A 19,913-nucleotide genomic window follows, 5' to 3' on the forward strand; every position below is an offset into this window, starting at 1 on the left:
TTGAAGTAGAACGAAGAGGAGATATATTACTTGATTTCAAAATAATGCTGAAGCTACAGCTCACGACCGTATGACATTGGCATATAGATAAATAGATAGACAAACAGATCAATGGAATAGAATAGTCCATAAGTAGACCTCACACAGTCAACTGACTTTCAACAAAGCGCCAGAGTAAGTCAATGAGGAAAAAACAGTACAATGGACCCCTGAACAACACAGGTTTAAAACATGTAGATCCATGTACACATGGATTTTTTTTATAAATACAGTAGAGTACTGCAAATATATTTTCTCTTTCCTGTGATTTTCTTAATAACATTTAACATTTTCTTTTCTCGGGGCACCTGGGTGGCTCAAGTCATGATCTTGCAGCTTGTGGGTTTGAGCCCCGCATCAGGCTCTGTGCTGACAGCTCAGAGCCTGGAAACTGTTTCAGATTCTGTGTCTCCCTCTCTCTCTCTGCCCCTCCCCTGCTCATGTTCTGTCCCTCTCTCAAAAATAAATGAACATTAAAAAAATTTTTTTTTAATTTTTTTTTTTAACGTTTATTTATTTTTGAGACAGAGAGAGACAGAGCATGAACAGGGGAGGGGCAGAGAGAGAGGGAGACACAGAATCTGAAACAGGCTCCAGGCTCTGAGCTGTCAGCACAGAGCCCGACGCGGGGCTCGAACTCACGGACCGCGAGATCGTGACCTGAGCCGAAGTCGGATGCTTAACCGACCGAGCCACCCAGGCGCCCCCCAAAAAATTTTTTTACATAACATTTTCTTTAGTTTACTTGATTATAAGAATACAGTATGTAATACCTATTGCATAAAAAATATGTGTTAATCAACTGTTTATGTTTATTGGTAAGGCTTCCGGTCAACAGTAGGCTACCAGCAGTTACATTTTTGGGGGGTCAAAAGTTATACTCTGACTGCGTGGGGGGCCGGCACCCCTAACCTCCACATCGTTCAAGGGTCAACTGTATTGTCAACAAATAGCAATAGAACAACTAGCTAGCGAGATGGAGAAATATGAACCTTGATCCATAGTTCAAATCATACACAAAATTTCATTAGAGACAGATCACAGAGCTACCTGTAGCAGCAAAAACTATAAAGCTTCTAGAAGAAAATACAGAATACCTTTCTGACCTTGGAATAAGCAAAACTTTGGTTAGGACCCAGAAAACACTACCTATAAAAAAAATAGATGTGGACTTCATCACAATGATAAAACCTTTACTCATAAAAAATACCATTAAGAAAATGAATAGGCAAGCCACAGACGGGGAGAATATATTTGCAATACGTCTATCTGACGAAGGAGTGGAATCCTACAACTCAGTAATTAAAACACAAATGGCCCCATGGAAAAACAGGCAACTGACTTTACAGGGTGAGATATGCAAAGGGCTGGTGATCCTATGACAACATGTCGGTGTCTCTTAGTCACCAGAAAAATACAAATTCATGCCACTGCAAAACCATTCCAATGGCTCAAGTGAATGACACCAAAGCCCAAGGTTATGGACTCCTGTGCATAATGGGAGGGTCAATGGCACAACCACCTTGTGGAGACTTCTGTCCATGTCTCATAAAGTTAAAAACACACCTACCCCTGGACCCAAACATTCTACTTCCAGGTATTTACCCAGGAGAAACGAAAACGTGTAATCAAAAATAGTTGTACTCAAAAGCTCATCGTGGCTTCTCCTGTGGTAGCCCAAATGAAACAAACTAAATGCCCATTGAGGGGAGAAAAGCAGACGCAGAGGCACATCTACACAACGGAAGACAACTCCACCACAAAAAGGCACAAGGGCCTCATACACACGGTGATGTAGGAATCTCTCAAAAAAGAAGAAAGAGAAAGAAAGAAAGAAAGAAAGAAAGAAAGAAAGAAAGAAAGGCGCAAAAGACTGCATATCACATGATTCCATTAAGTTCTAGCACAGGCAAAGCTGATCCATGGTGAAAGGTATCAGAACAGAGGCTGTCTGGGGAAGGAACACAAAGGTGGCTTTTCTGGAGTGATAAAAATATCTGCATAGGGCTGCAGATAACAGGTGTCAAAATTCCTATAATGGGGCACTGAAGATCTGTGCATTTCACTGAATATAAATCATACCTCAACAAAAAAGGAAAAATATATTAGGGAAAATTTTAACATGAAACTTACACTATCAATTAAGAAGCATATCCCATTAACGAGCCCTCTGTAAATAATAGTTATTGCTACCAGAGGGCTCCGTGATGCTCCCACAATAAAAGCTACAAGCCTTTTCTCCTCAATCTCTTACCACATCCCTATGAAGGAAGTTAGGTCCTATGTTATCTATTCTGAAATGCACGCTTTGGTTTTCACATGTTAACATCTCTGAAGTGGTGATGCCTCTTACAGTTGCTATCAGGCAGGAGGTAGTCTGGATGAAGCTGTTACTGGGTGACTGTCTTTCTTGGTGGCCTAGAGGACCATCTGCAATCCCCTGGTGTCTCAAAGTACAAACCATTTAAGGATCATTTGGGACCTGGCTGTTGCCATTTATTGTAATGGATCTGTAAGATCAGGAAAGCACCGACACTTAAAACTTCAAGAATGGTGTTGCAGCTTGGCAGAAACCTATAGAACCCCATAGAAACGGTAGTTTATTCTTAGAGGATAAAGACTTCCATCACCAATAGTTTCACTGCTGCAGAGGATGAGAACGTGTGAAATAACCTGAGCTCCGACCACTTGGAATTGAAATGTGGTTCAGAACACTCAGACTCTGAACATGAAGACGTTTTAGGAACACCTTAAGTGATTAATTTTCCTCTTGGAAGAGTGATACGTGACTTTTCAAAAGCCTAAATACATCGAGAAGAACTATTTTAATATGTATAAAATAAAAATTCGAAGCTATAGAAAGCATATCATTGTTTAGTTGACAGCGATTTTTCTTTCTTAGTAGTGTATAAAATAACAGTGCATTTTATGTTCACTGAAATACAAGTTGTTGTCTCTGCTTAACAATCAGGAAAGCTGAAGTCGAACGAAAAAAAATATCTTGCTGAGGTTACCTAGCAATCAAATGGAGGGCAGGTTTCCAACTCAAACATAGCTCCAGAACCCTTCTTTGGTACTATAAACTATGCTGTTTACTTCTTTATTATTAATAGGCAGATTTCAACCCGATATAAATGGGAGAAATGTGACAAAATATTGTCCCACTTTAAAGGCATTCTGAGGGACACCTGGGTGACTCAGGTGGTTGAGTGTCCGACTTTGGCTCAGGTCATGATCTCCGGTCCATGGGTTCGAGCCCCACGTCAGGCTCTGTGCTGACAGCTCAAAGCCTGGAGCCTGCTTCTGATTCTGTGTGTGTCTCTCTCTGCCCCTCACCCACTCATGCTCTGTCTCTGTCTCTGTCTCTCTCTCTCTCAAAAATAAATAAACATAAAAAAATAAATAAAGGCATTCTGGACACCTAGATATCTGGATAAATATCTTTTGAGATGCTATTTATTGGCTGCCCCTATAGCGGGCAAATGCAGGAGACAACAAGGCACCACCCGCTCTCCGGGAAGTACCAGTAAATAAAGAAGAGAAGCTGTATTCTAGGAAGTGGACAAATATGCACTAGGAGAGTTCAGAGAAAAAAGGCTGTTCCAGAAGGTGAAACAGAGGCAGGTTTCATGAGGAAAGAATGTTAAGGTTTCCAAAAGAAAAAACGGAAACGTGGTTAGAGAGGAAAGGGCTTGCCTTCAGAGGGTGGTATGAGGCATGTGGCCAAGATGGAGACCAGACCCACAAAAAAGCTGGATTCAAATGGTAGAGGGTCCAAGATGCCAAGCTGATGGGCTTGACCCGTTCAGGAAAAACAAAGTCCGGATAAGGAGCGCAGACTGGACTTCCATGAGCTTTGAGCTGGAAATAGCAACACAACTAAACCATTTCCTGGACCCGTGATTTCTTTCCCAAACAGTGACCAAGTCAGGGCCGCTGTGGGATGGAGCCCCCGTGGACTTCCACAAAGAACCCTGAGTTTGGTAAGTACGGAGTATCCATTCGGGAAGATGAAAAAAGTTCTGGCCCTGGATGGTGGTGATGTTTGCACAATGATGTCAATGCACCTAATGCCACTAAACTGTAACTTAAAAATGGTTAAAAGGGTAAATTTTATGTGTATATTTATCTTATCATAATAAAAAGGCATCCTTTAAAAAAAAACAAAAAAACAAAAAGAACCTCAAGGGACATGCCATGTTCCATGGGTGGTTTTGGGAAGACCAGCCCAGAGGTGTGACTGCCTCTAGACAGGGCAACCACGAGCACAGGGTGATGCTTTCAAATGTCCCTTCCATGGCTGGGCTCAGGGAGCCCCAACCTTTCTGCTGGGGCATATTTTCAAGCAAGAGAGGTGATGAAAAGTGAAGTGGGCACCACCTGTGTCCCCAGAGACACCAGGCAAAATATACCCCAGTGTGTAATCTCCTCTTACAAACAGTTCAGGGAGAAAAGACGTCTAAAAACAAACCAGAAAAGACTACACAGGGCAAGTGCCTGCATAGAAGCTTTGCTGGATTTATAGGAAATACATCCTCAGATACCCCTGCAACTCACAGAAAGCTCTAGAGACCGAGCGCCTTAATAAAACATGAAAGAGATCATTAATTAAAACCTGGGTCCCTTCCTTGATCCTGAGGGAAAATGCATAGTGACAGACATGTAAATTTTATATATGCAGAAAGAGTGTGAATTCCCAGAGAGACAGTTAATATCGCAACCGAAGCCATGAGAAAATGCTACACTGCCCCCGGTGAATATTTTATAAGCATTTTGGTCTCAGATCCAAGCCCATGAGGTAAATCCTGCTTGATTTAGCCCTCCTTCATTACTGAAACTGGCCAAGAGCTCTGTGATGAAAATACAGAAAAGTAAACGCTGATCCCTGAAGGGAGTCCCATCAGTGACCCCATGACCCCAATCTCTGTGACTCTAATGGGCCCTTTCCTAAATGCCACAGGAGGATTTGTGCATGTCCTGCCTTTGCCATCATCCCACACATACACCAGGCTGCTCTTCAGCAAGAGAACAGTACTTGGGCCTTCACAGAGATTTTTTAGAGAACCTGTCAAAGTCTTTTCTTCTACAAATGCCATAATTAAAAACCTCCAGGTGAGGGGCACCTGGGTGGCTCAGTCAGTTAAGAGTCTGACTCTTGATTTTGGCTCAGGTCATGATTTCAGTTTCGTGAGATCAAGCCCCTCATCGGGCTCTGCACTGACAGAGCAGAGCCTGCTTGGGATTCTCTATCTCCCTCTCTCTCTGCCCCTCTTCTCTCTCTCTCAACATAAATAAATAAATATTTAAAATTAAAAAAAAAAACAAAACCCAGGTTAATGCCAAAGCCAAAACTGATTTTACCCACTCTGTTCCTTCTAATTTTATGCTGTATCCTAAACTTAAATATCTCCCTCTTCTACTTCACAGTATCTCTGGGTTTTTTTTTTTATAGGTCATTTTGTGAGAGTCTGATTTTATAGATTACAGGGATCTTGTTATAGGAATAGTCTCATTTAGCCTTCTCAACAAGCCAGGATGGGGACCTTATAATGACTGTCCCTGATTTCCAGTTGAAGAAACTAAGACCCAGAGAGTGACCTTCCCAAGGTCACAAAGTTTTGGAGTTCTAAGACTCCACAGGAGGTTACTGAATTTGAACTGGGTTCTTCCAAGGTCACACTGGTTGCTAATACAGCTCAGTAAGTCACTTGGTCAAAACGTGAAAATGTGGCCACAAATCATCCATAAAGGGAGGGAGTACAAAGGCAGCTGGAGAATGAATCCTGTAGGCTGTGTCACCAAGTCTCTAGGCCTCACGTGACTTTAGGGGGAAGCCACACACACACACACACACACACACACACACACACAGCACTTGCATAGGCCCACAGACATTTCCATCTGTAACGATCCTCCTAAAATTATTCATGTTTATGTACTCAAATTTCACCTATCCTTCTTTACTGGAAAAAAAGAAAGAAAGAAAGCCAGTGCTGAAAATCATCAAACTCCAAAAGTAATAGAGTCCTGCATCTTTTTTCTGGCACAACGCCATATCTTTTGGGGAATGCCAAGCTCAAGTACACATGGTTGTAACAGCTTGAGAAAGCATAGTACCTGGTGAGAGGCTGAATATACAAACAGATAATGGCCAGATCATTTCTAGAAAGAGCACTCTGACCCACAGCCTACAGAACCTGTTCAGGAAACGAACCTCCATATCTACAACAACCAGTCCAGGACCCAGGCTGCTATAAGGCAGGCTTGTAGGAAGCCAGGTTGCTGTTTCTAGTAACAATCCAGGAAACAAAAAAGTCACTTCTGTAACAATTGGTCCAAGATGGCAGGATTGTATTAATAACTGACAGCTTTCCTAATTTTTGTCCCTGCCTCCAACTTAGGACTAGCCAGAGAGAGCCAAACATGCCCCCCTAATCAATCACACAGGCTGCTGTAAGTAGCCTGCCTCCAGTATCCCCAGCCTCCAGTCAGAGCACACCTGAAGCCTTCCCTTTTCCCCACTACAAAGCTTTCCCACTCCTCCGCCTGCCTTTGAGTCTCTACCAAAACACAGGTGATGGTGGCCGACTCCCTTGTTGTAGTAACCGCTGAAAGAGCTTTCACTTCTCATTCGGTGAGTCTTGTTTATTTCCACACTGGATAGATACCATCTTTGAAAAATCTCTGCTGGGCCTATCATCTCCTCCAGTCACTGATCTAATTTTTTTAGAGACAGCGAAATATTTTACGCTTATCTGGAAAATCTAGTTGATATCTAGATAGCCTTCCATTTAGACACCATTAGTGCAGCTAATTTTTATTCTCTGTAAAGGAAAAGTTGAATTGGATAGAACCATCGTCTAAAAAAACTGGCTTGGAGTACCATAGACATCTTGACATGCTACTTAAGAATAAATGATTATCTGAACTATTTGTTCCTTGGAAACAAATAACGGGAGGCAGGTGGGAAAGAAAACTGAGGGAAGACCCAAGGGAGGTGTGAAAATGACAGATTCTGAGGATCAGCAATCAACAAATGAGGTCCATTTTTTCTTAACATAATTAGTCTCACCGACTGTCTCCCAAGGGCCAGGCATGAGGCAAAGCCCAAGAAAAACAGAGGAGAGTGACTCAACAGATGGACGCCATCAATAACAGTGGATGATGCAAGGAGAGAAAGGCTGGAGCCAGAAACTCGCACAAAATGTCAACATCAGAGCAGTATCAGAAGGGGGGCATCAGAGAGCCAGGCTTTGATCCTAGCGGAGGGGAAATGGTCACAGCATGGCAGGCCCCGTGCCAGAGGAAGACTGGGATGCTAATCAGGTTACAGAGCACAGATAGAGACAGAGCCCAGTTACAGGACCTGGGGACCCATCCAAGGACTGGGTCCCAGCAGTGGTGCAGACCCAGAGGCCAACATGCAGGAAGGATGCTTGCTGCTGAGACTTACACATGAGTACCACACTACTTAAATACCTTCTGTGTCTGGGCCTGAAAAGTCCTGGGAATTGAAGGAGCATTGAGGAGGCCGCAGCTACAAGAAGGGAGGCATGCGTGCAGAGGGTGGGACTGGACTGAGTTAAGGCACAGGGCTCATCCCTAGAAGCCAGCAGCCGGGCAGGGGTCCAGCGTGGTGTTAAAGGAGATAGGCCCGAACTTCTGATGTTGACATCTTAACCACAGAGCCCAGATCAGCCATACCCACCACACAAGGTGAGGGCCATCCCCTCACCTTGCCTCCCAAGCAGCAGCAGCCTAGCAAGGGGCCAAAGCAATCAATCTGTGGGGCAGAGGACAGAGTTTTCAGTGAGGGTCACAAAGAGGTTAAGAAGCCCTTGTCCAGGCTGGGCTACTCCCCCCCCCACCCCTTTTTTTAGTTCAAATTTTTATTTAAATTCTAGTTCGTTAAGGGGCACCTGGGTGGCTCAGTCAGTTAAGCATCTGACTTTGGCTCAGGTCATGATCTCACAGCTCATGGGTTCGAACCCCACATCGGGCTCTGTGCTGACAGCTCGAAGCCTGGAGCCTGCTTCATATTCATTCTCTCTCTCTCTCTCTCTCTCTCTCTCTCTGCCTCTCCCCACTTACATTCTGTCTCTCTTTCAAAAATAAATAAACATTTAAAAAATTTTTCAAATTCCAGTTAGTTTACAGTTCAACACTGGTTTCAAGTGGTTCATCACTACATACAACACCCAGTGCTCATCACAAGTGCCTTCCTTAGTACCCGTCCCCCACCCACCTCCCTTTGTCAATCCCCAGTTTGTTCTCTATCACTAACAGTCTCTTGTGGTTTGTTTCCCTCTCTTTTTTTTCCTTCCCATATGTTCATCTGTTTTGGCTCCCTTGTCTGAAAGTGGATTCTCCAGCCCCAGTTGAGTCACTCTAGCTGTCCTTGCCAAGGCCTACCCAAATTGCAGATTCCTGGGCAAAATGAAAGGTCAGTGATGCTTTAAGTCACTAAATCCTGAGGTTGATTTATTACACAACAATCGATAATTGAGAACAGAGAACAGAGTTTGGTATCTGAACGCTGCTGGAACAGACCCTAAAATCTGAGGCCCTGATGCTTGCACCAGGTGGCAGGCAGAAGCCTCGACAGGCCTCGGTGCAGGCTAAAACGGAAGCAAGAAAAATATAATTGGAAGCTGGAAGAAAGGGGATCCTTGCCACGTAGTGACGGAAAGTTTGGTAACATTACCAACTGAAGGAGTATAGAAAAACTTCCTGGGGTGCCTGGGAGCCTCAGTGGGTTAGGCGTCTGACTCTTGATTTCGACTCAGGTCATGATCTCATGGTTTGTGAGATCAAGCCCCAAGGCAGGCTTGCATTGACAGCACAGAGCCTGCTTGGGATTCTCTCTCTCCTTTTCTCCCTGCCCCTCGCCCCCCTCTTGCACACACACACTCTGTCTAAATAAAAATAAATAAATAATGGGGCGCCTGGGTGGCTCAATCGGTTAAGCATCCGACTTTGGCTCAGGTCATGATCTCACAGTTCGTGGGATTGAGCCCTGTGTCAGGCTCTGTGCTGACAGCTCAGGGTCTGGAGCCTGCTTTGGATTCTGTGTCTCCCTCTCTCTGCCCCTTCCCCGCTCATGCTCTGTCTTTCTCTGTCTCTCAAAAATGAATAAACGTTTTAAAAAAATTAAAATAAATAAATAAATAAATAAATAAATATAAAGAAAAGCTTCCTAATAAATTTAGTCATATGGCCAAGGAGACTCCAGGCAGAATGCAGACGTGCCCACTGGCTTCCTGTCACTGCCTAGGATACAGTGCAAGAAAAGAGAAGCGAGTTAAAGAATACATCGTTCAATATGAAGGTGCTAGGATTTGCTGAATCTGAAAATAAAACTACTTTCTTATTCCTAGTCTCTGGAGATAGCAAATGATTCTCGAAGGAAGAGAAGGTCTCAGTCTATAGATCAAATCAAGGGTGGGAGATCTAACATGGTGAATCATAGAAACTTTCAGACAGACACAAGGCCCCCTGGTAATCTTAAACACACTCCCAAGACCCTCTTCATTCAAGAGTGCGTCCAAGAATCCCAAGGGCTTTGCCCCTCAGCGTTCTCACAGATGGCCCAAAATGGAGGAAGGCTTCTCTTGGAGAGGTACGTCATGGCTTTTGTCTAAAGGAGTGAGGATTTGCCATTCTGAATGGACTGGAAGTGTCCTGTCAGGATCCTGAGGGAAGTGCCTTTTCCCTGCTCAGGTTCCCCCACCCCCACCCCCGCTGTGGAGTATAGCTCGAAAGGAAACAGAAACCACATTGTGTGCAGAAGACACAAAAGAATGAGGACCACCCTGGCCCTGGCACGGCCGGTGAGGAGACCCCATTGGCTGGAAAGTCTGTTAGCCAAGGGCCTGCACTGTCATCCGGAAACAGAGAGGTAAGAAGGTAAGCTCCCATCCCAGCTAAGTCTCCGATCAGGCCTCACCGATTTTCTCAGCTGATCAAAGAACTAAGCACAAAACCCAGGCCCCATATGCAATATACCATCTCAAGAATTTTCTAAAAAGAGATTACTCACATTTGAAAGAGGGATATCTCTGCCGCCTGAATGATACATCTCCTCCCTTGGGCTTAATAGAGACACATCCACCTGTATTCCTCAGGAAGATATATGGATTAAGAAAGGCAAAAACACTAACTCAGAAGCAAGATTGTGTTCAATCTTCTTTTTTTTCTCTTAGCAAATGGGGCCATAATTCCAAGTAAATGGCATGTGAAGCTGTTAAGAGCCAAGCCCCACATTCACATTTCGATGTTGCGCTGGTTGTAAATAATACGCCTGACTGCATCAGGAACCAAATTGCTCGTTAACTGCCAACATTAGTTGTTTAATGATCTGAATACCAGAAGATGCCAATTATTGTATTCCTTCTTAAAATGCCATTTAAAACCCATACATGTAATTATTATACCTTTTCGTTAAATTTTTATGATTCTTCTGAATCTGCTGAGCTGGAGGCTCACTCAACCTATAAAACTCAGAGAATACTTGAAGGATGCCATTACATAACTAGATTAAAACTCCATTTGTCGGGGCACCTGGGTGGCTCTGTCAGTTAAGCATCTGACTTCGGCTCAGGTCGTGATCTTGCGTTTCATGAGTTCAAGCCCCGCGTCAGGCTCTGCGCTGACAGCTCAGAGCCTGGAGCCTGCTTCAGATTCTGTCTCCCTCTCTCTCTACCCCTCCCCTGCTCATGCTCTGTCTCTGTCTCTCTCTCTCAAAAGTAAGTAAACATAAAAAAATTAATAAAAAAAAAAAAAACAAACCTCCATTTGTCACACCTGGACTTGAGTCCCTGCTCTGCCACCACTGAGCTGACTGAGTGAACTTAACCAACAGATATACCCTCAACCTCCTGATCTGTTCACTGGGACCTCAGTATCTCTCCCACCTACCTCATACAGCTGTTGTGAACATAGAATAAAATAACAGCACACAGGAGGGGTACCTGGGTGGCTCAGTCAGTTACGGGTCTGACTCTTGGTTTCAGCTCAGGTCATGATCTCACGGTTTCATGAGTGTGAGCCCCAAGTCAGGCTCTGAGCTGACAGCATGGAGCCTGAGTGGGATTCCCTGTCTCCCTCTCTCTCTGTCCCTCCCCCACTCATGCTATCTCTGTCTCTGTCAAAATAAATAAATAAACTTAAAAAATATATAGAGGAACATTTAAAAGCATTCTTCAAATGACAGGGTAAGATACTATTTTCAGAGACTTGTGTTTTTGACCTACTAATTAATGGGAAAATATATTCCTAATAACCACCAGATTAAGGAGGGATTATGATCCACTGAGAATCCTCCAGAAATCTAATATCTCTGACTAGTATGTTGAATGATTACATCACCTTGTCTCATGTCATCGTTTTCTCTTCCTATAGGAAGGGGCTGACCACATCCAACAAGCTTCATGGAGCCTCTGCAGCTACATAATGCTGTACAAACATCTGCTAGAATTATATGGCATGAGGATTAACTCTAGTCTCTCAACTCATAAAGAAACAGAAACTGGGGAGTCCAAAACATGGTACCTACACTGATAACTTATCTTTTATTATATGTGCCTATGTAGTTTTATTTTTTTAAGTTTATTTATTTTGAGAGAAAAAGAGACAGCATGAGTGGGGGAGGGGCAGAGAGAGGGGGGAGAGAGAGAATCCCAAGCAGGTTCTGTCCACACTGTCAGCACAGAGCCCCGTGTGGGGCTCGAACTCATGAACCCGTGAGATCATGACCTGAGCCGAAATCAAGGTCGGATGCTTAACCGACTGAGCCACCCCGGTGCCCCTGTGTATATGCAGTTTTAAGAGTCTTATCCATCCCTTTACAAGATGGGCGTGGTGCCCATTTACTCCATGAGTTTTAGTGAAACTTCCCACAAAAGCTCTGAAACATCCAAGTCTGATATGGGTTATGGGGAGGAGGTTACTCGAGGACAGAGCCCGGGTGGCAGCCGTCACTACTCCGTCCAGCTGCTTCAGTGTCTGCACCGAGTTCAGTTACCTGATACGGCTAGCATTTTGGCTTCAAGCAGCGCCGGCAGTTGGATTTCAATATCATTTACTCTCTTCCTGAGAGTGCTGCAGATTCTCTCGCTCATACACACCTAGAAGGAGAGAAATGGCCATGAACCATCGTTTACTCAGGTAAAACTCAGAAAGCAATGGAGCAGCCGGCCAGAGGCTTCTGCGTCTGCAAGTAATTAAGAGGGGTGGTATAGAGTGACTGAAGGAGAGTTCTTTAAAAGCAAGCAACGTAAACAGAAAGAAGTAAAAGAGGAAAGAAGGGAGGAGGGAAGATGGAAGGAAGGGAGAGGGGAGGACTAAATGAAGTGGGCATCAGGGCCACACTTCAAGCATTAGGTCCCATACCTTCACCACATCTAAACGCAAAAATGACAAGAGTTAACACACCAAAGCGCAACCACAAACCACAATAACCTCACCACTCTGCCCACTCCCTCCTCAGGGTTACTCCCGCCTGAAATACTCTTGACCCAAGTGACTTAGCCCACTCACACCCTTCCGGCCTCTGCTCACACACTGGCTGGGAAGAAAGGCCCGGCTGATGAGCCATGTACGATGGCAACCCCCTCAAGCCTCCCGTCTTCACCCTGCATGATGGTTTTCCATAGTGACTTCTCCAGCTGACACTATTTGTTTCTGTGCCTCAGTTTTTCTAGAATCTCTGTCCCCTAGGATGCAAGCTCTCTGTGAGCAGGGACTTTGCTCTGTGTCTGGTACACAGTAAACAGTAAGTAAAGGTGCACAGCAATTGAGATCAAGGGCAGAGCGGCAGGCTAATTACTAGTAGATGTTGTCTAATGAAACTTGAAGGGCAGATAGTTGCTGGCAAGTCATATTTGAAAAATAGACAAGGAGACCTCAATGAGCTCTATAAGTTTTATTATGTATTTTTCCAGGATGCTCCAAACACTTCCTATGTTCTTTCTTTGCTCTTTCAAAAACAGCAAAAATGTTAAATCTCACATTCCTTTTCCAAATGTCTTAGGTTATCTTTTACTTTCTTTGAAACTGAAACATCACATTTCTTTTCTTTTATTTAAAGCGAAACCCCAGGACGCCGGGGTGGCTGAGTCGGTTAAGCATCTGACTTCGGCTCAGGTCGTGATCTCATGGTTCATGAGTTCGAGCCCCGTGTCTGTGCTGATAGCTCAGAGCCTGGAGACTTCTTCAGATTCTGTGTCTCCCTCTCTCTCTGCCCCTCCCCTGCTCACACTCTGTCTCTCCCTCTCTCTCAAAATAAATAAACATTAAAAAAATAAAAAGCAAAAACTCCATATTCAATTGATATCTACACTCAGATAAGTGAGCTACCTAGAAAAACATCCAGTTCAACAAAAGCACACAGCTCAGTTGAATAACAATGAACATGTGTACAGAGACAATTTGGGTGTTCCACAAAGGATGTTACCTAGAAACGTCCCCCTCTTCTTGCTAAAAATCTGATTCCATTCAAAGACTAAAATTAACCCACTTGGGTTCACAGAGCCCAGAGAAAATACAAAATTTAATTTCCCCAGAAGAATCTAGATCTTGCTAGATACCATCGACTTTAATTGTTGTGCTTATCTTAGACTTAAATTGAAATTATTTTTGGAATCAAAGCAGACCTCACCCATCCTGCCTAAAACATTATACTATTTCTTTCATGGCCTTAAATATGTTCTTTTCCATAAGCAGCTGTAATTTCCCAGATCTCTTTATAAAACTCATTCTCTGATGAAGGCGACAGCGTGGTGGCCTCCACACCAAAGCTGGAATCAGCGGGGATGAGCGTCCCCATGTCCCAAGTGATTAATTCCTAGACCCTCACGGTGGTCCTGACATTTGTCAGGAAGTCAGAACTGGTTCTTAAAAAGAAGATGCTCTGGATTCCTCCTCCCAGCACCCGGTCTCAGGTTGGCCCAGTGCCCGACGATGGCTCATCCCTTTCCATCCATCTAAGAATGTCATCGGAGGTCCGAGAACACTGCTGCTAAGTCCGTAACACGTGCCGTAATTCTTATGTCTCATCCAAAGTCCGTCCAGTCTTTCTGATTTTGGTAGCAGTTTCTGCTAATCATAATTGGGCCAGTTTCTCCTTTGTTGAGCAAACCTATTCTTCAAGCTGTCACTATTAATATGAAACAGCTTCTCTAAATCTTATTAAATTGCAATGTACCTTCTTTCAGGCACTGCTGGATGTAATCGAATATCTACCAATCTCCAGCTATTCCATTTATTTCCAACTATTTCTTCCATCTCATTTATCCTTTAATTACCTGGTGTGGGTAACCGTTAGAGTCAAAGGAATGTAATGAATGAAGGAAGGCCCCATCTCTCTTTGGGGGAGGAATCAAAACAATATCAGGTCTATGTGTCTAACATACTGAAGGAAGAAAACTGGGCCAAGCTGCAATTTTTACCTCAAGGTCTTGAGTCAGTCGAGTCCAGAGTGCAAAGTTGTTTTTTTGTGACTGAGCAGTTTTGTTTCAATTCCGTGTGGACTCATCTATGCCCCACACACACACACAATCATGGCTGTGTGCACGTACACACCCACCTATACACACATACACGCCCCGGAAAATCTGCATCTCCTTTTAATTTCCAGATAAAATTGGACCCTGAGGAACTCATTACCAAATAGAGCTTTCAGATTTACACTTTAAAATCTTAGATATGAATTCCTTAATCTTATGGAAAAGCAAGGGAATTATAAGTTTTTTTGTCAGTGCGTGAGAGCAAGTATGCAAACAAAGCCAATCACTTTCAGCATTTGGGCAAATCCAAGAGCTTTCACAGTAGCTGGAGATTATCAACAAATCCTACTATCATGTGCATATGTCAATATGTGTGTGCACAGTATAAAATGTCCCGTAAAACACACTCATACATAAACACCATGTGTATTTTGTCATTGGCACACCTGCATGCTCACTGCTGGGGCAGGGACTCGTTCAGATTACACACAGCATGTTCCAATACTCAATAAGCCCAAACACTGGAGTGATTCCACCTTTTAATTCTGGGCAAAAATTAGGATGCACCTGGGGCGCCTAGGTGGCTCAGTCGGTTGAGCGTCTAACTCTTGATTTCGGCTCAGGTCAAGATCCCAGCATCATGGGATCGAGTCCTGAACTGAGCTCCGCACTGAGTGTGGAGCCTGCTGAAGATCCTCTCTCTCTCTTTCTTTCTCTCTCTCTGCCCCTCTGCCCCTTCCCCCCACTAGTGCTTGCTCTCTTGCTCTCTAATTAATTAATTAATTAAAAGAAATTAGGATGCACCTGATAAATGGCACATATTTACATCAGAAAATCCAGGAGAAGGAATCCTCCTACCCCCTGCCCCGTGCAGGAAGCTGGAGCCTCTCTTCACCTCCCCAGTGGCTCCCCCTGGAGGTCACCTGGCAAACATCCATAGAACATGAACACTAGTCGGCAACATCACCGAAACATACAAGGTACGCCCTCTAGCACTTTCCCTGCTGCTTCACGTGACAACGTGGGTAAACCGAGCCAGTCTCCCTTGAGCAGGAAAGAAGGTCTCTCAGCACATACAGTATGAGAACACATGATAAAAGCCCTTTACCAGAGTCCTACCAGGGGGATTCAGCTCCTGGCGTGGCTCCCAATAAAGCAGTGCCTCAAATTTCATCTTGCTCTTCTCCAGGCAAACCTTCTGGCAGGACATAACCACCCATCAAACCACTGCTGTGTGATTTTGTAGCAAAACCATTTCATGGTTTTTGGTTTGGCTTTAGTTTTGGATTTTTTTTGTTGTATTTTTGTTTGTTTGTTTGTTTGGTTGGTCGGTTGGTTGGTTTGTTTGTTTGTTTCTGGAAACAGACACAAAAACTGAAAAAAAGAGAGCCAGAATAATTGTGGACACTTCTGCCGACAACACAGCCCCAGTCTCAGCTCAGCTGTGGTGATCTGTGAGCCCCTTGGCAGGTCTTCCTGACCTCCCCTGAGCACTGAAAATGAAAAAAAAACCATTTCTTCCAGGACAGTGGATTCTCATCTGCTTTGCTCTTTGCTCTGAAACGCATTCTTTTTACATCCTGGTCATCTCATAACCACCCCTGGCTCCCAGACTTAACACAAATAATTAACAATTCCTACCCAGTTCTGTGCCACACGTGTAGTAGTTCACAGAGTAATTGATCCTTCTCGGTCACATATAACTATCTCTGCAGGGAAGGATTCTGTTTTGTAAACTGTGGTTACCCTAACTAACCACGACATTGACTATTTAATTGACTGTGTGCTCCCAGGGAATAATGCAGGAGTATGCTCTCTCCACACCAACTGAAGGCCTGATATGAAGTATACGTGGCAGTGAAAATGGGCAAAATGACTCTGAACTCAACTTAAAAATTTAGAACATAAACACCTACTACGCCTTTTCCAAACTTGTTTGTGCAGATCCCTGAACCCTGTCCTCCTGGAAGAAAAGCAATTGATTTCTTGGATTACTCCCATCCCCAAAGCCTCTTCATGCAAAAGCATTTGAGGGTACCCAGAAGCACTCATTTCTGTCCCCTAACACTGACAGTTCCTGGTGAAGCAAAGGCCAAACCAATCAATCGCTGGGGGACCACAAGCCAGGACCCCCACCACGGAGCAGCCCTCGCTCCCGGCTGTTTGGCCTCATCACCTGGCCTGTAGGATGGCTTTGTAAAGTCTACACTTCTTGTGGAGCCATCAGCTAGACACAGAACTTCATGTGAGCTAGATATCACATAAGTTGAAAGATAACTTCAGAGACTTCTTTAGAAAGTGGGCACAGAAAGGTACTTACCTTAGCGGTGAGTTCCTTCAGTGACAAGTTGAGGGTTTTTATCTGTTCCCGGAGGCTGGAAGAATTAGAAAGAAGACATTGGTCTTCTTGGGATCATAGTTCAATACCACCAAATATAGGAACACGGTGAAACAGTGAGCCTTCCATCAGCCCAAAGACTCAACAACAGTGGGAAACATGATGCCAGATTGGTTCCATTTGACTGTGGAATTAACATGTTGCTAGGAAGCAGATTTCTCCTCCCTAATTACGCTCTACTTTGGCTAGTACTAAAATCTGTTATTTCCATAGTGCACATCTCCATACTGCATAGATAGGGTGAAGGAACAACCCAGATGTGCTCCTCCTAGCAGGAAAGAATGAAAATGTACACAGGATGGTCTACACAGGGTAGCATTTCACAGGCAGTAATCAAATATGATCTATTCAGCTACACTGTGCAATCCAACAACTATGCACAGAGCACTGTGTTTAGCAGTGAGGTGGAACATATAGGAGATACGTGTATTTAAAGGACATCTGACATAGATTATCCTCACTCTCTTTAGGCTTATCCCTTCTTCTTTTTTCTCCTAAGCACTATCCACCTTGACACTTCTGTTATTCAGGTAATTTCTCTCTACCCCCACGGGAATATAAATTCCACCACCGCAGCAACTGTCAGTTGGGTTCACACCCGTATCCTCAGTGCTTAAAACAATTCCTGCAGCTTATAAGCAGGCATTCATTTGAGACCTGCAGAATGAATAAATGAACGAAGGAATGAATGAAACTAAATATCAGACCTTATTTCCAATGTCGTTACCAAAAGAGAGGAAGTACACCCAGACAATCAACTCCAATATAAAACAAGATGAAAAATTACTATTGAAAATAGAAATCCAGTGTTAGGGGGCGCCTGGGTGGCTCAGTCGGTTAAGCATCCGACTTCAGGTCAGATCATGATCTTGCCATTCTGAATTCAAACCCTACATCCGGCTCTGTGCTGACAGCTCAGAGTCTGAAGCCTGTTTCAGATTCTGTGTCTCCCTCTCTCTTTGCCCCTCCCCTGCTCACACTCTGTCTCTCTCTCTCTCTCAAAAATAAACTAAGAAAAAAAGAAAGAAATTAAGAAAGAAATTAAGAAAGAAAGAAAGAAAGAAAGAAAGAAAGAAAGAAATCCAGTAGGATCAAACTGTTACGTAAAGACTGTCACAGGCAGATACCGTCTCCAAGGGCACAGTGGAGACAGTAAGTTAGGTAGCGATTTAGGAAAACAAGTGATTAGGTGGAAAGCTTCCTGGAAGGGGCAGAAAGTGAACTGGGCCTCAGGGGGAAAAGGGAAGGATGAAACTCCAGGGAAAGGATGAGGCCAGCTGGACCATACGGTTCACAGAGGTGAACTGTGATGGATGAGAAGGGGAAAGACTGTTTCTAAAGGGAGGGAGGAGGGGCAAGGACAGAAGGGGAGAAGTCTGCCTGCATCTGAAATGTGTGCTTACTCGTTTAGGAAAATAAGTGGGGGAAATGCTAATGTTTGTTTAATCTCAGTGGTGGGTAAATGAGTGTATGTTACATTTTCCAATGTATTTAGAATATTTACAGTCAAAACAATCCTTAAAGGAACATCAGGGACTGGCTCTAGTCAATACTGAAGGCCGGGCAAAGAAGTTCTGAGCTTTATTCCACAGGCAGTGGGAAATTACTCCAGTTTTGAGCAGGAGAGCAATAAGAAAGAAATGGGGCTTTTCAGGAAAATTAATTGGGCAGCACTGTGAGAGGGGGTTTGGAGGGAACACTGAACGGGACAAACCAGGCAGGCACCTTCAGCAGAAACCCAGCTGTGAAGCCGAAGGGCGGGCACAGAGCATGGAAGTCAGGAAGGAAAGGAAGGCCTGGACCCTTTCATTACGTTGATGCTGAAAAGCATAAGCTCTGGAGCTTTTTGCTCCTCATTCATTCATTCATTCATTCACATACTCATTAATTCTTTCAACATCTACTGGGCTCCTAGTAAGTTAGGAACTTGGAGCATAAAGACATGGTTCCTGCCCTCAACAGCTCACTGCTTCTCAACAGTAGCCAAAAAAGAAAAAGAAAAAGAAAAAAATTAAAGAAAAAAAAGTTACAGGTACTAGAAGAGCAAAATGGTGAGCTGCAAAAGTGAGAAGGTCAGGTTTCCTGGGGTGTGGGGGGGGTGGGGGGTTGGCGTTCGAAACAGCTGCTGCAGCAGGGGTCGCAAACGATGACAGGCAGGTTGCCAGTCTGCCTGCCTGCTGCTGTTCTTCGGCTGTAAGAACTGGTTTTGAAAGTTGTCGCCTCCACCATCTGTGACTTCTGAGTACAAGCAAGTTAGTGCCCACTGCAAATGCCCTAGAAGTGGGGCAGGCCCATTCTAAACAAGTCGTCCCCACTTTAGACCTCCGTCCAGCAGAGGAGGGGCGCCCAGGCCAGCCGGGGTCGGAGGAGAGCTGACAAACAGCAGGGCACCAGGCAGCAGAGTTTTCTGAATCCAGGAGTCACGATGTGACAAAAATCGGTGTGGGAACAGTGGGAAGGCGCATGTGGAATCCTCCCTGGAGAATTCTAGCCGACTGGATGCAGACTGGCACTTCTGAAGGGAGGTAAGTTTGGGTGGCATGCTAACACAGAGGGCAGGGAGAAGATGCCCCTTGAGATGCTGGGGAGAGAAGGGCAGAGGGTGCCAAAGATGTGCCTGGACCGATTCTGCCTGATTCCAGAGGCAGCACCAGCTTCCTGCTGCTAATGTCGCTGTCCGAACTTCAAACTTGCCGAGGGCGGAGATGCACTTTCCCTCTCCAGGCTCATGGGAGCCCATTCAACTAATAACTTTTCAGCAAACGGTTCACCACGAAATTGATGCTGTGTGAGCATTTAATAGTATTTTATAAGGAGGTGTTCCCAGCCACACACACAGACCAGTTCATGCATTAACAATGAAGACAGATAGGTATCGGGTCCACCTGCTGACCCTGAAAATGTAGCTAACCAAGAGGCAGTGCCTTTAGCTACTGCTCAATAGGTCAAGCACTAGCCTTCCAGGGGTTGAC

The 19,913-nt window shown here is 44.4% G+C and overlaps 1 protein-coding gene across 1 annotated transcript in view; it reads right to left on the reverse strand.

The window, feature by feature from the left end:
• Positions 1-19,913, reverse strand: part of DISC1 (DISC1 scaffold protein) — a 329,162-nt gene that overhangs the window by 174,706 nt on the left and 134,543 nt on the right. The window contains exons 7-8 of the mRNA XM_049645005.1: positions 16,864-16,918; positions 12,062-12,164 (exon numbers count right to left, since the gene is read on the reverse strand). Of these exons, the coding sequence (XP_049500962.1) occupies positions 12,062-12,164; positions 16,864-16,918 (158 nt within the window). The remainder of the gene's footprint in view (positions 1-12,061; positions 12,165-16,863; positions 16,919-19,913) is intronic.

The sequence above is a fragment of the Panthera uncia genome, chromosome D2, assembly GCF_023721935.1.
Source record: "Panthera uncia isolate 11264 chromosome D2, Puncia_PCG_1.0, whole genome shotgun sequence".
Classification (NCBI taxonomy): Eukaryota; Metazoa; Chordata; class Mammalia; order Carnivora; family Felidae; genus Panthera; species Panthera uncia.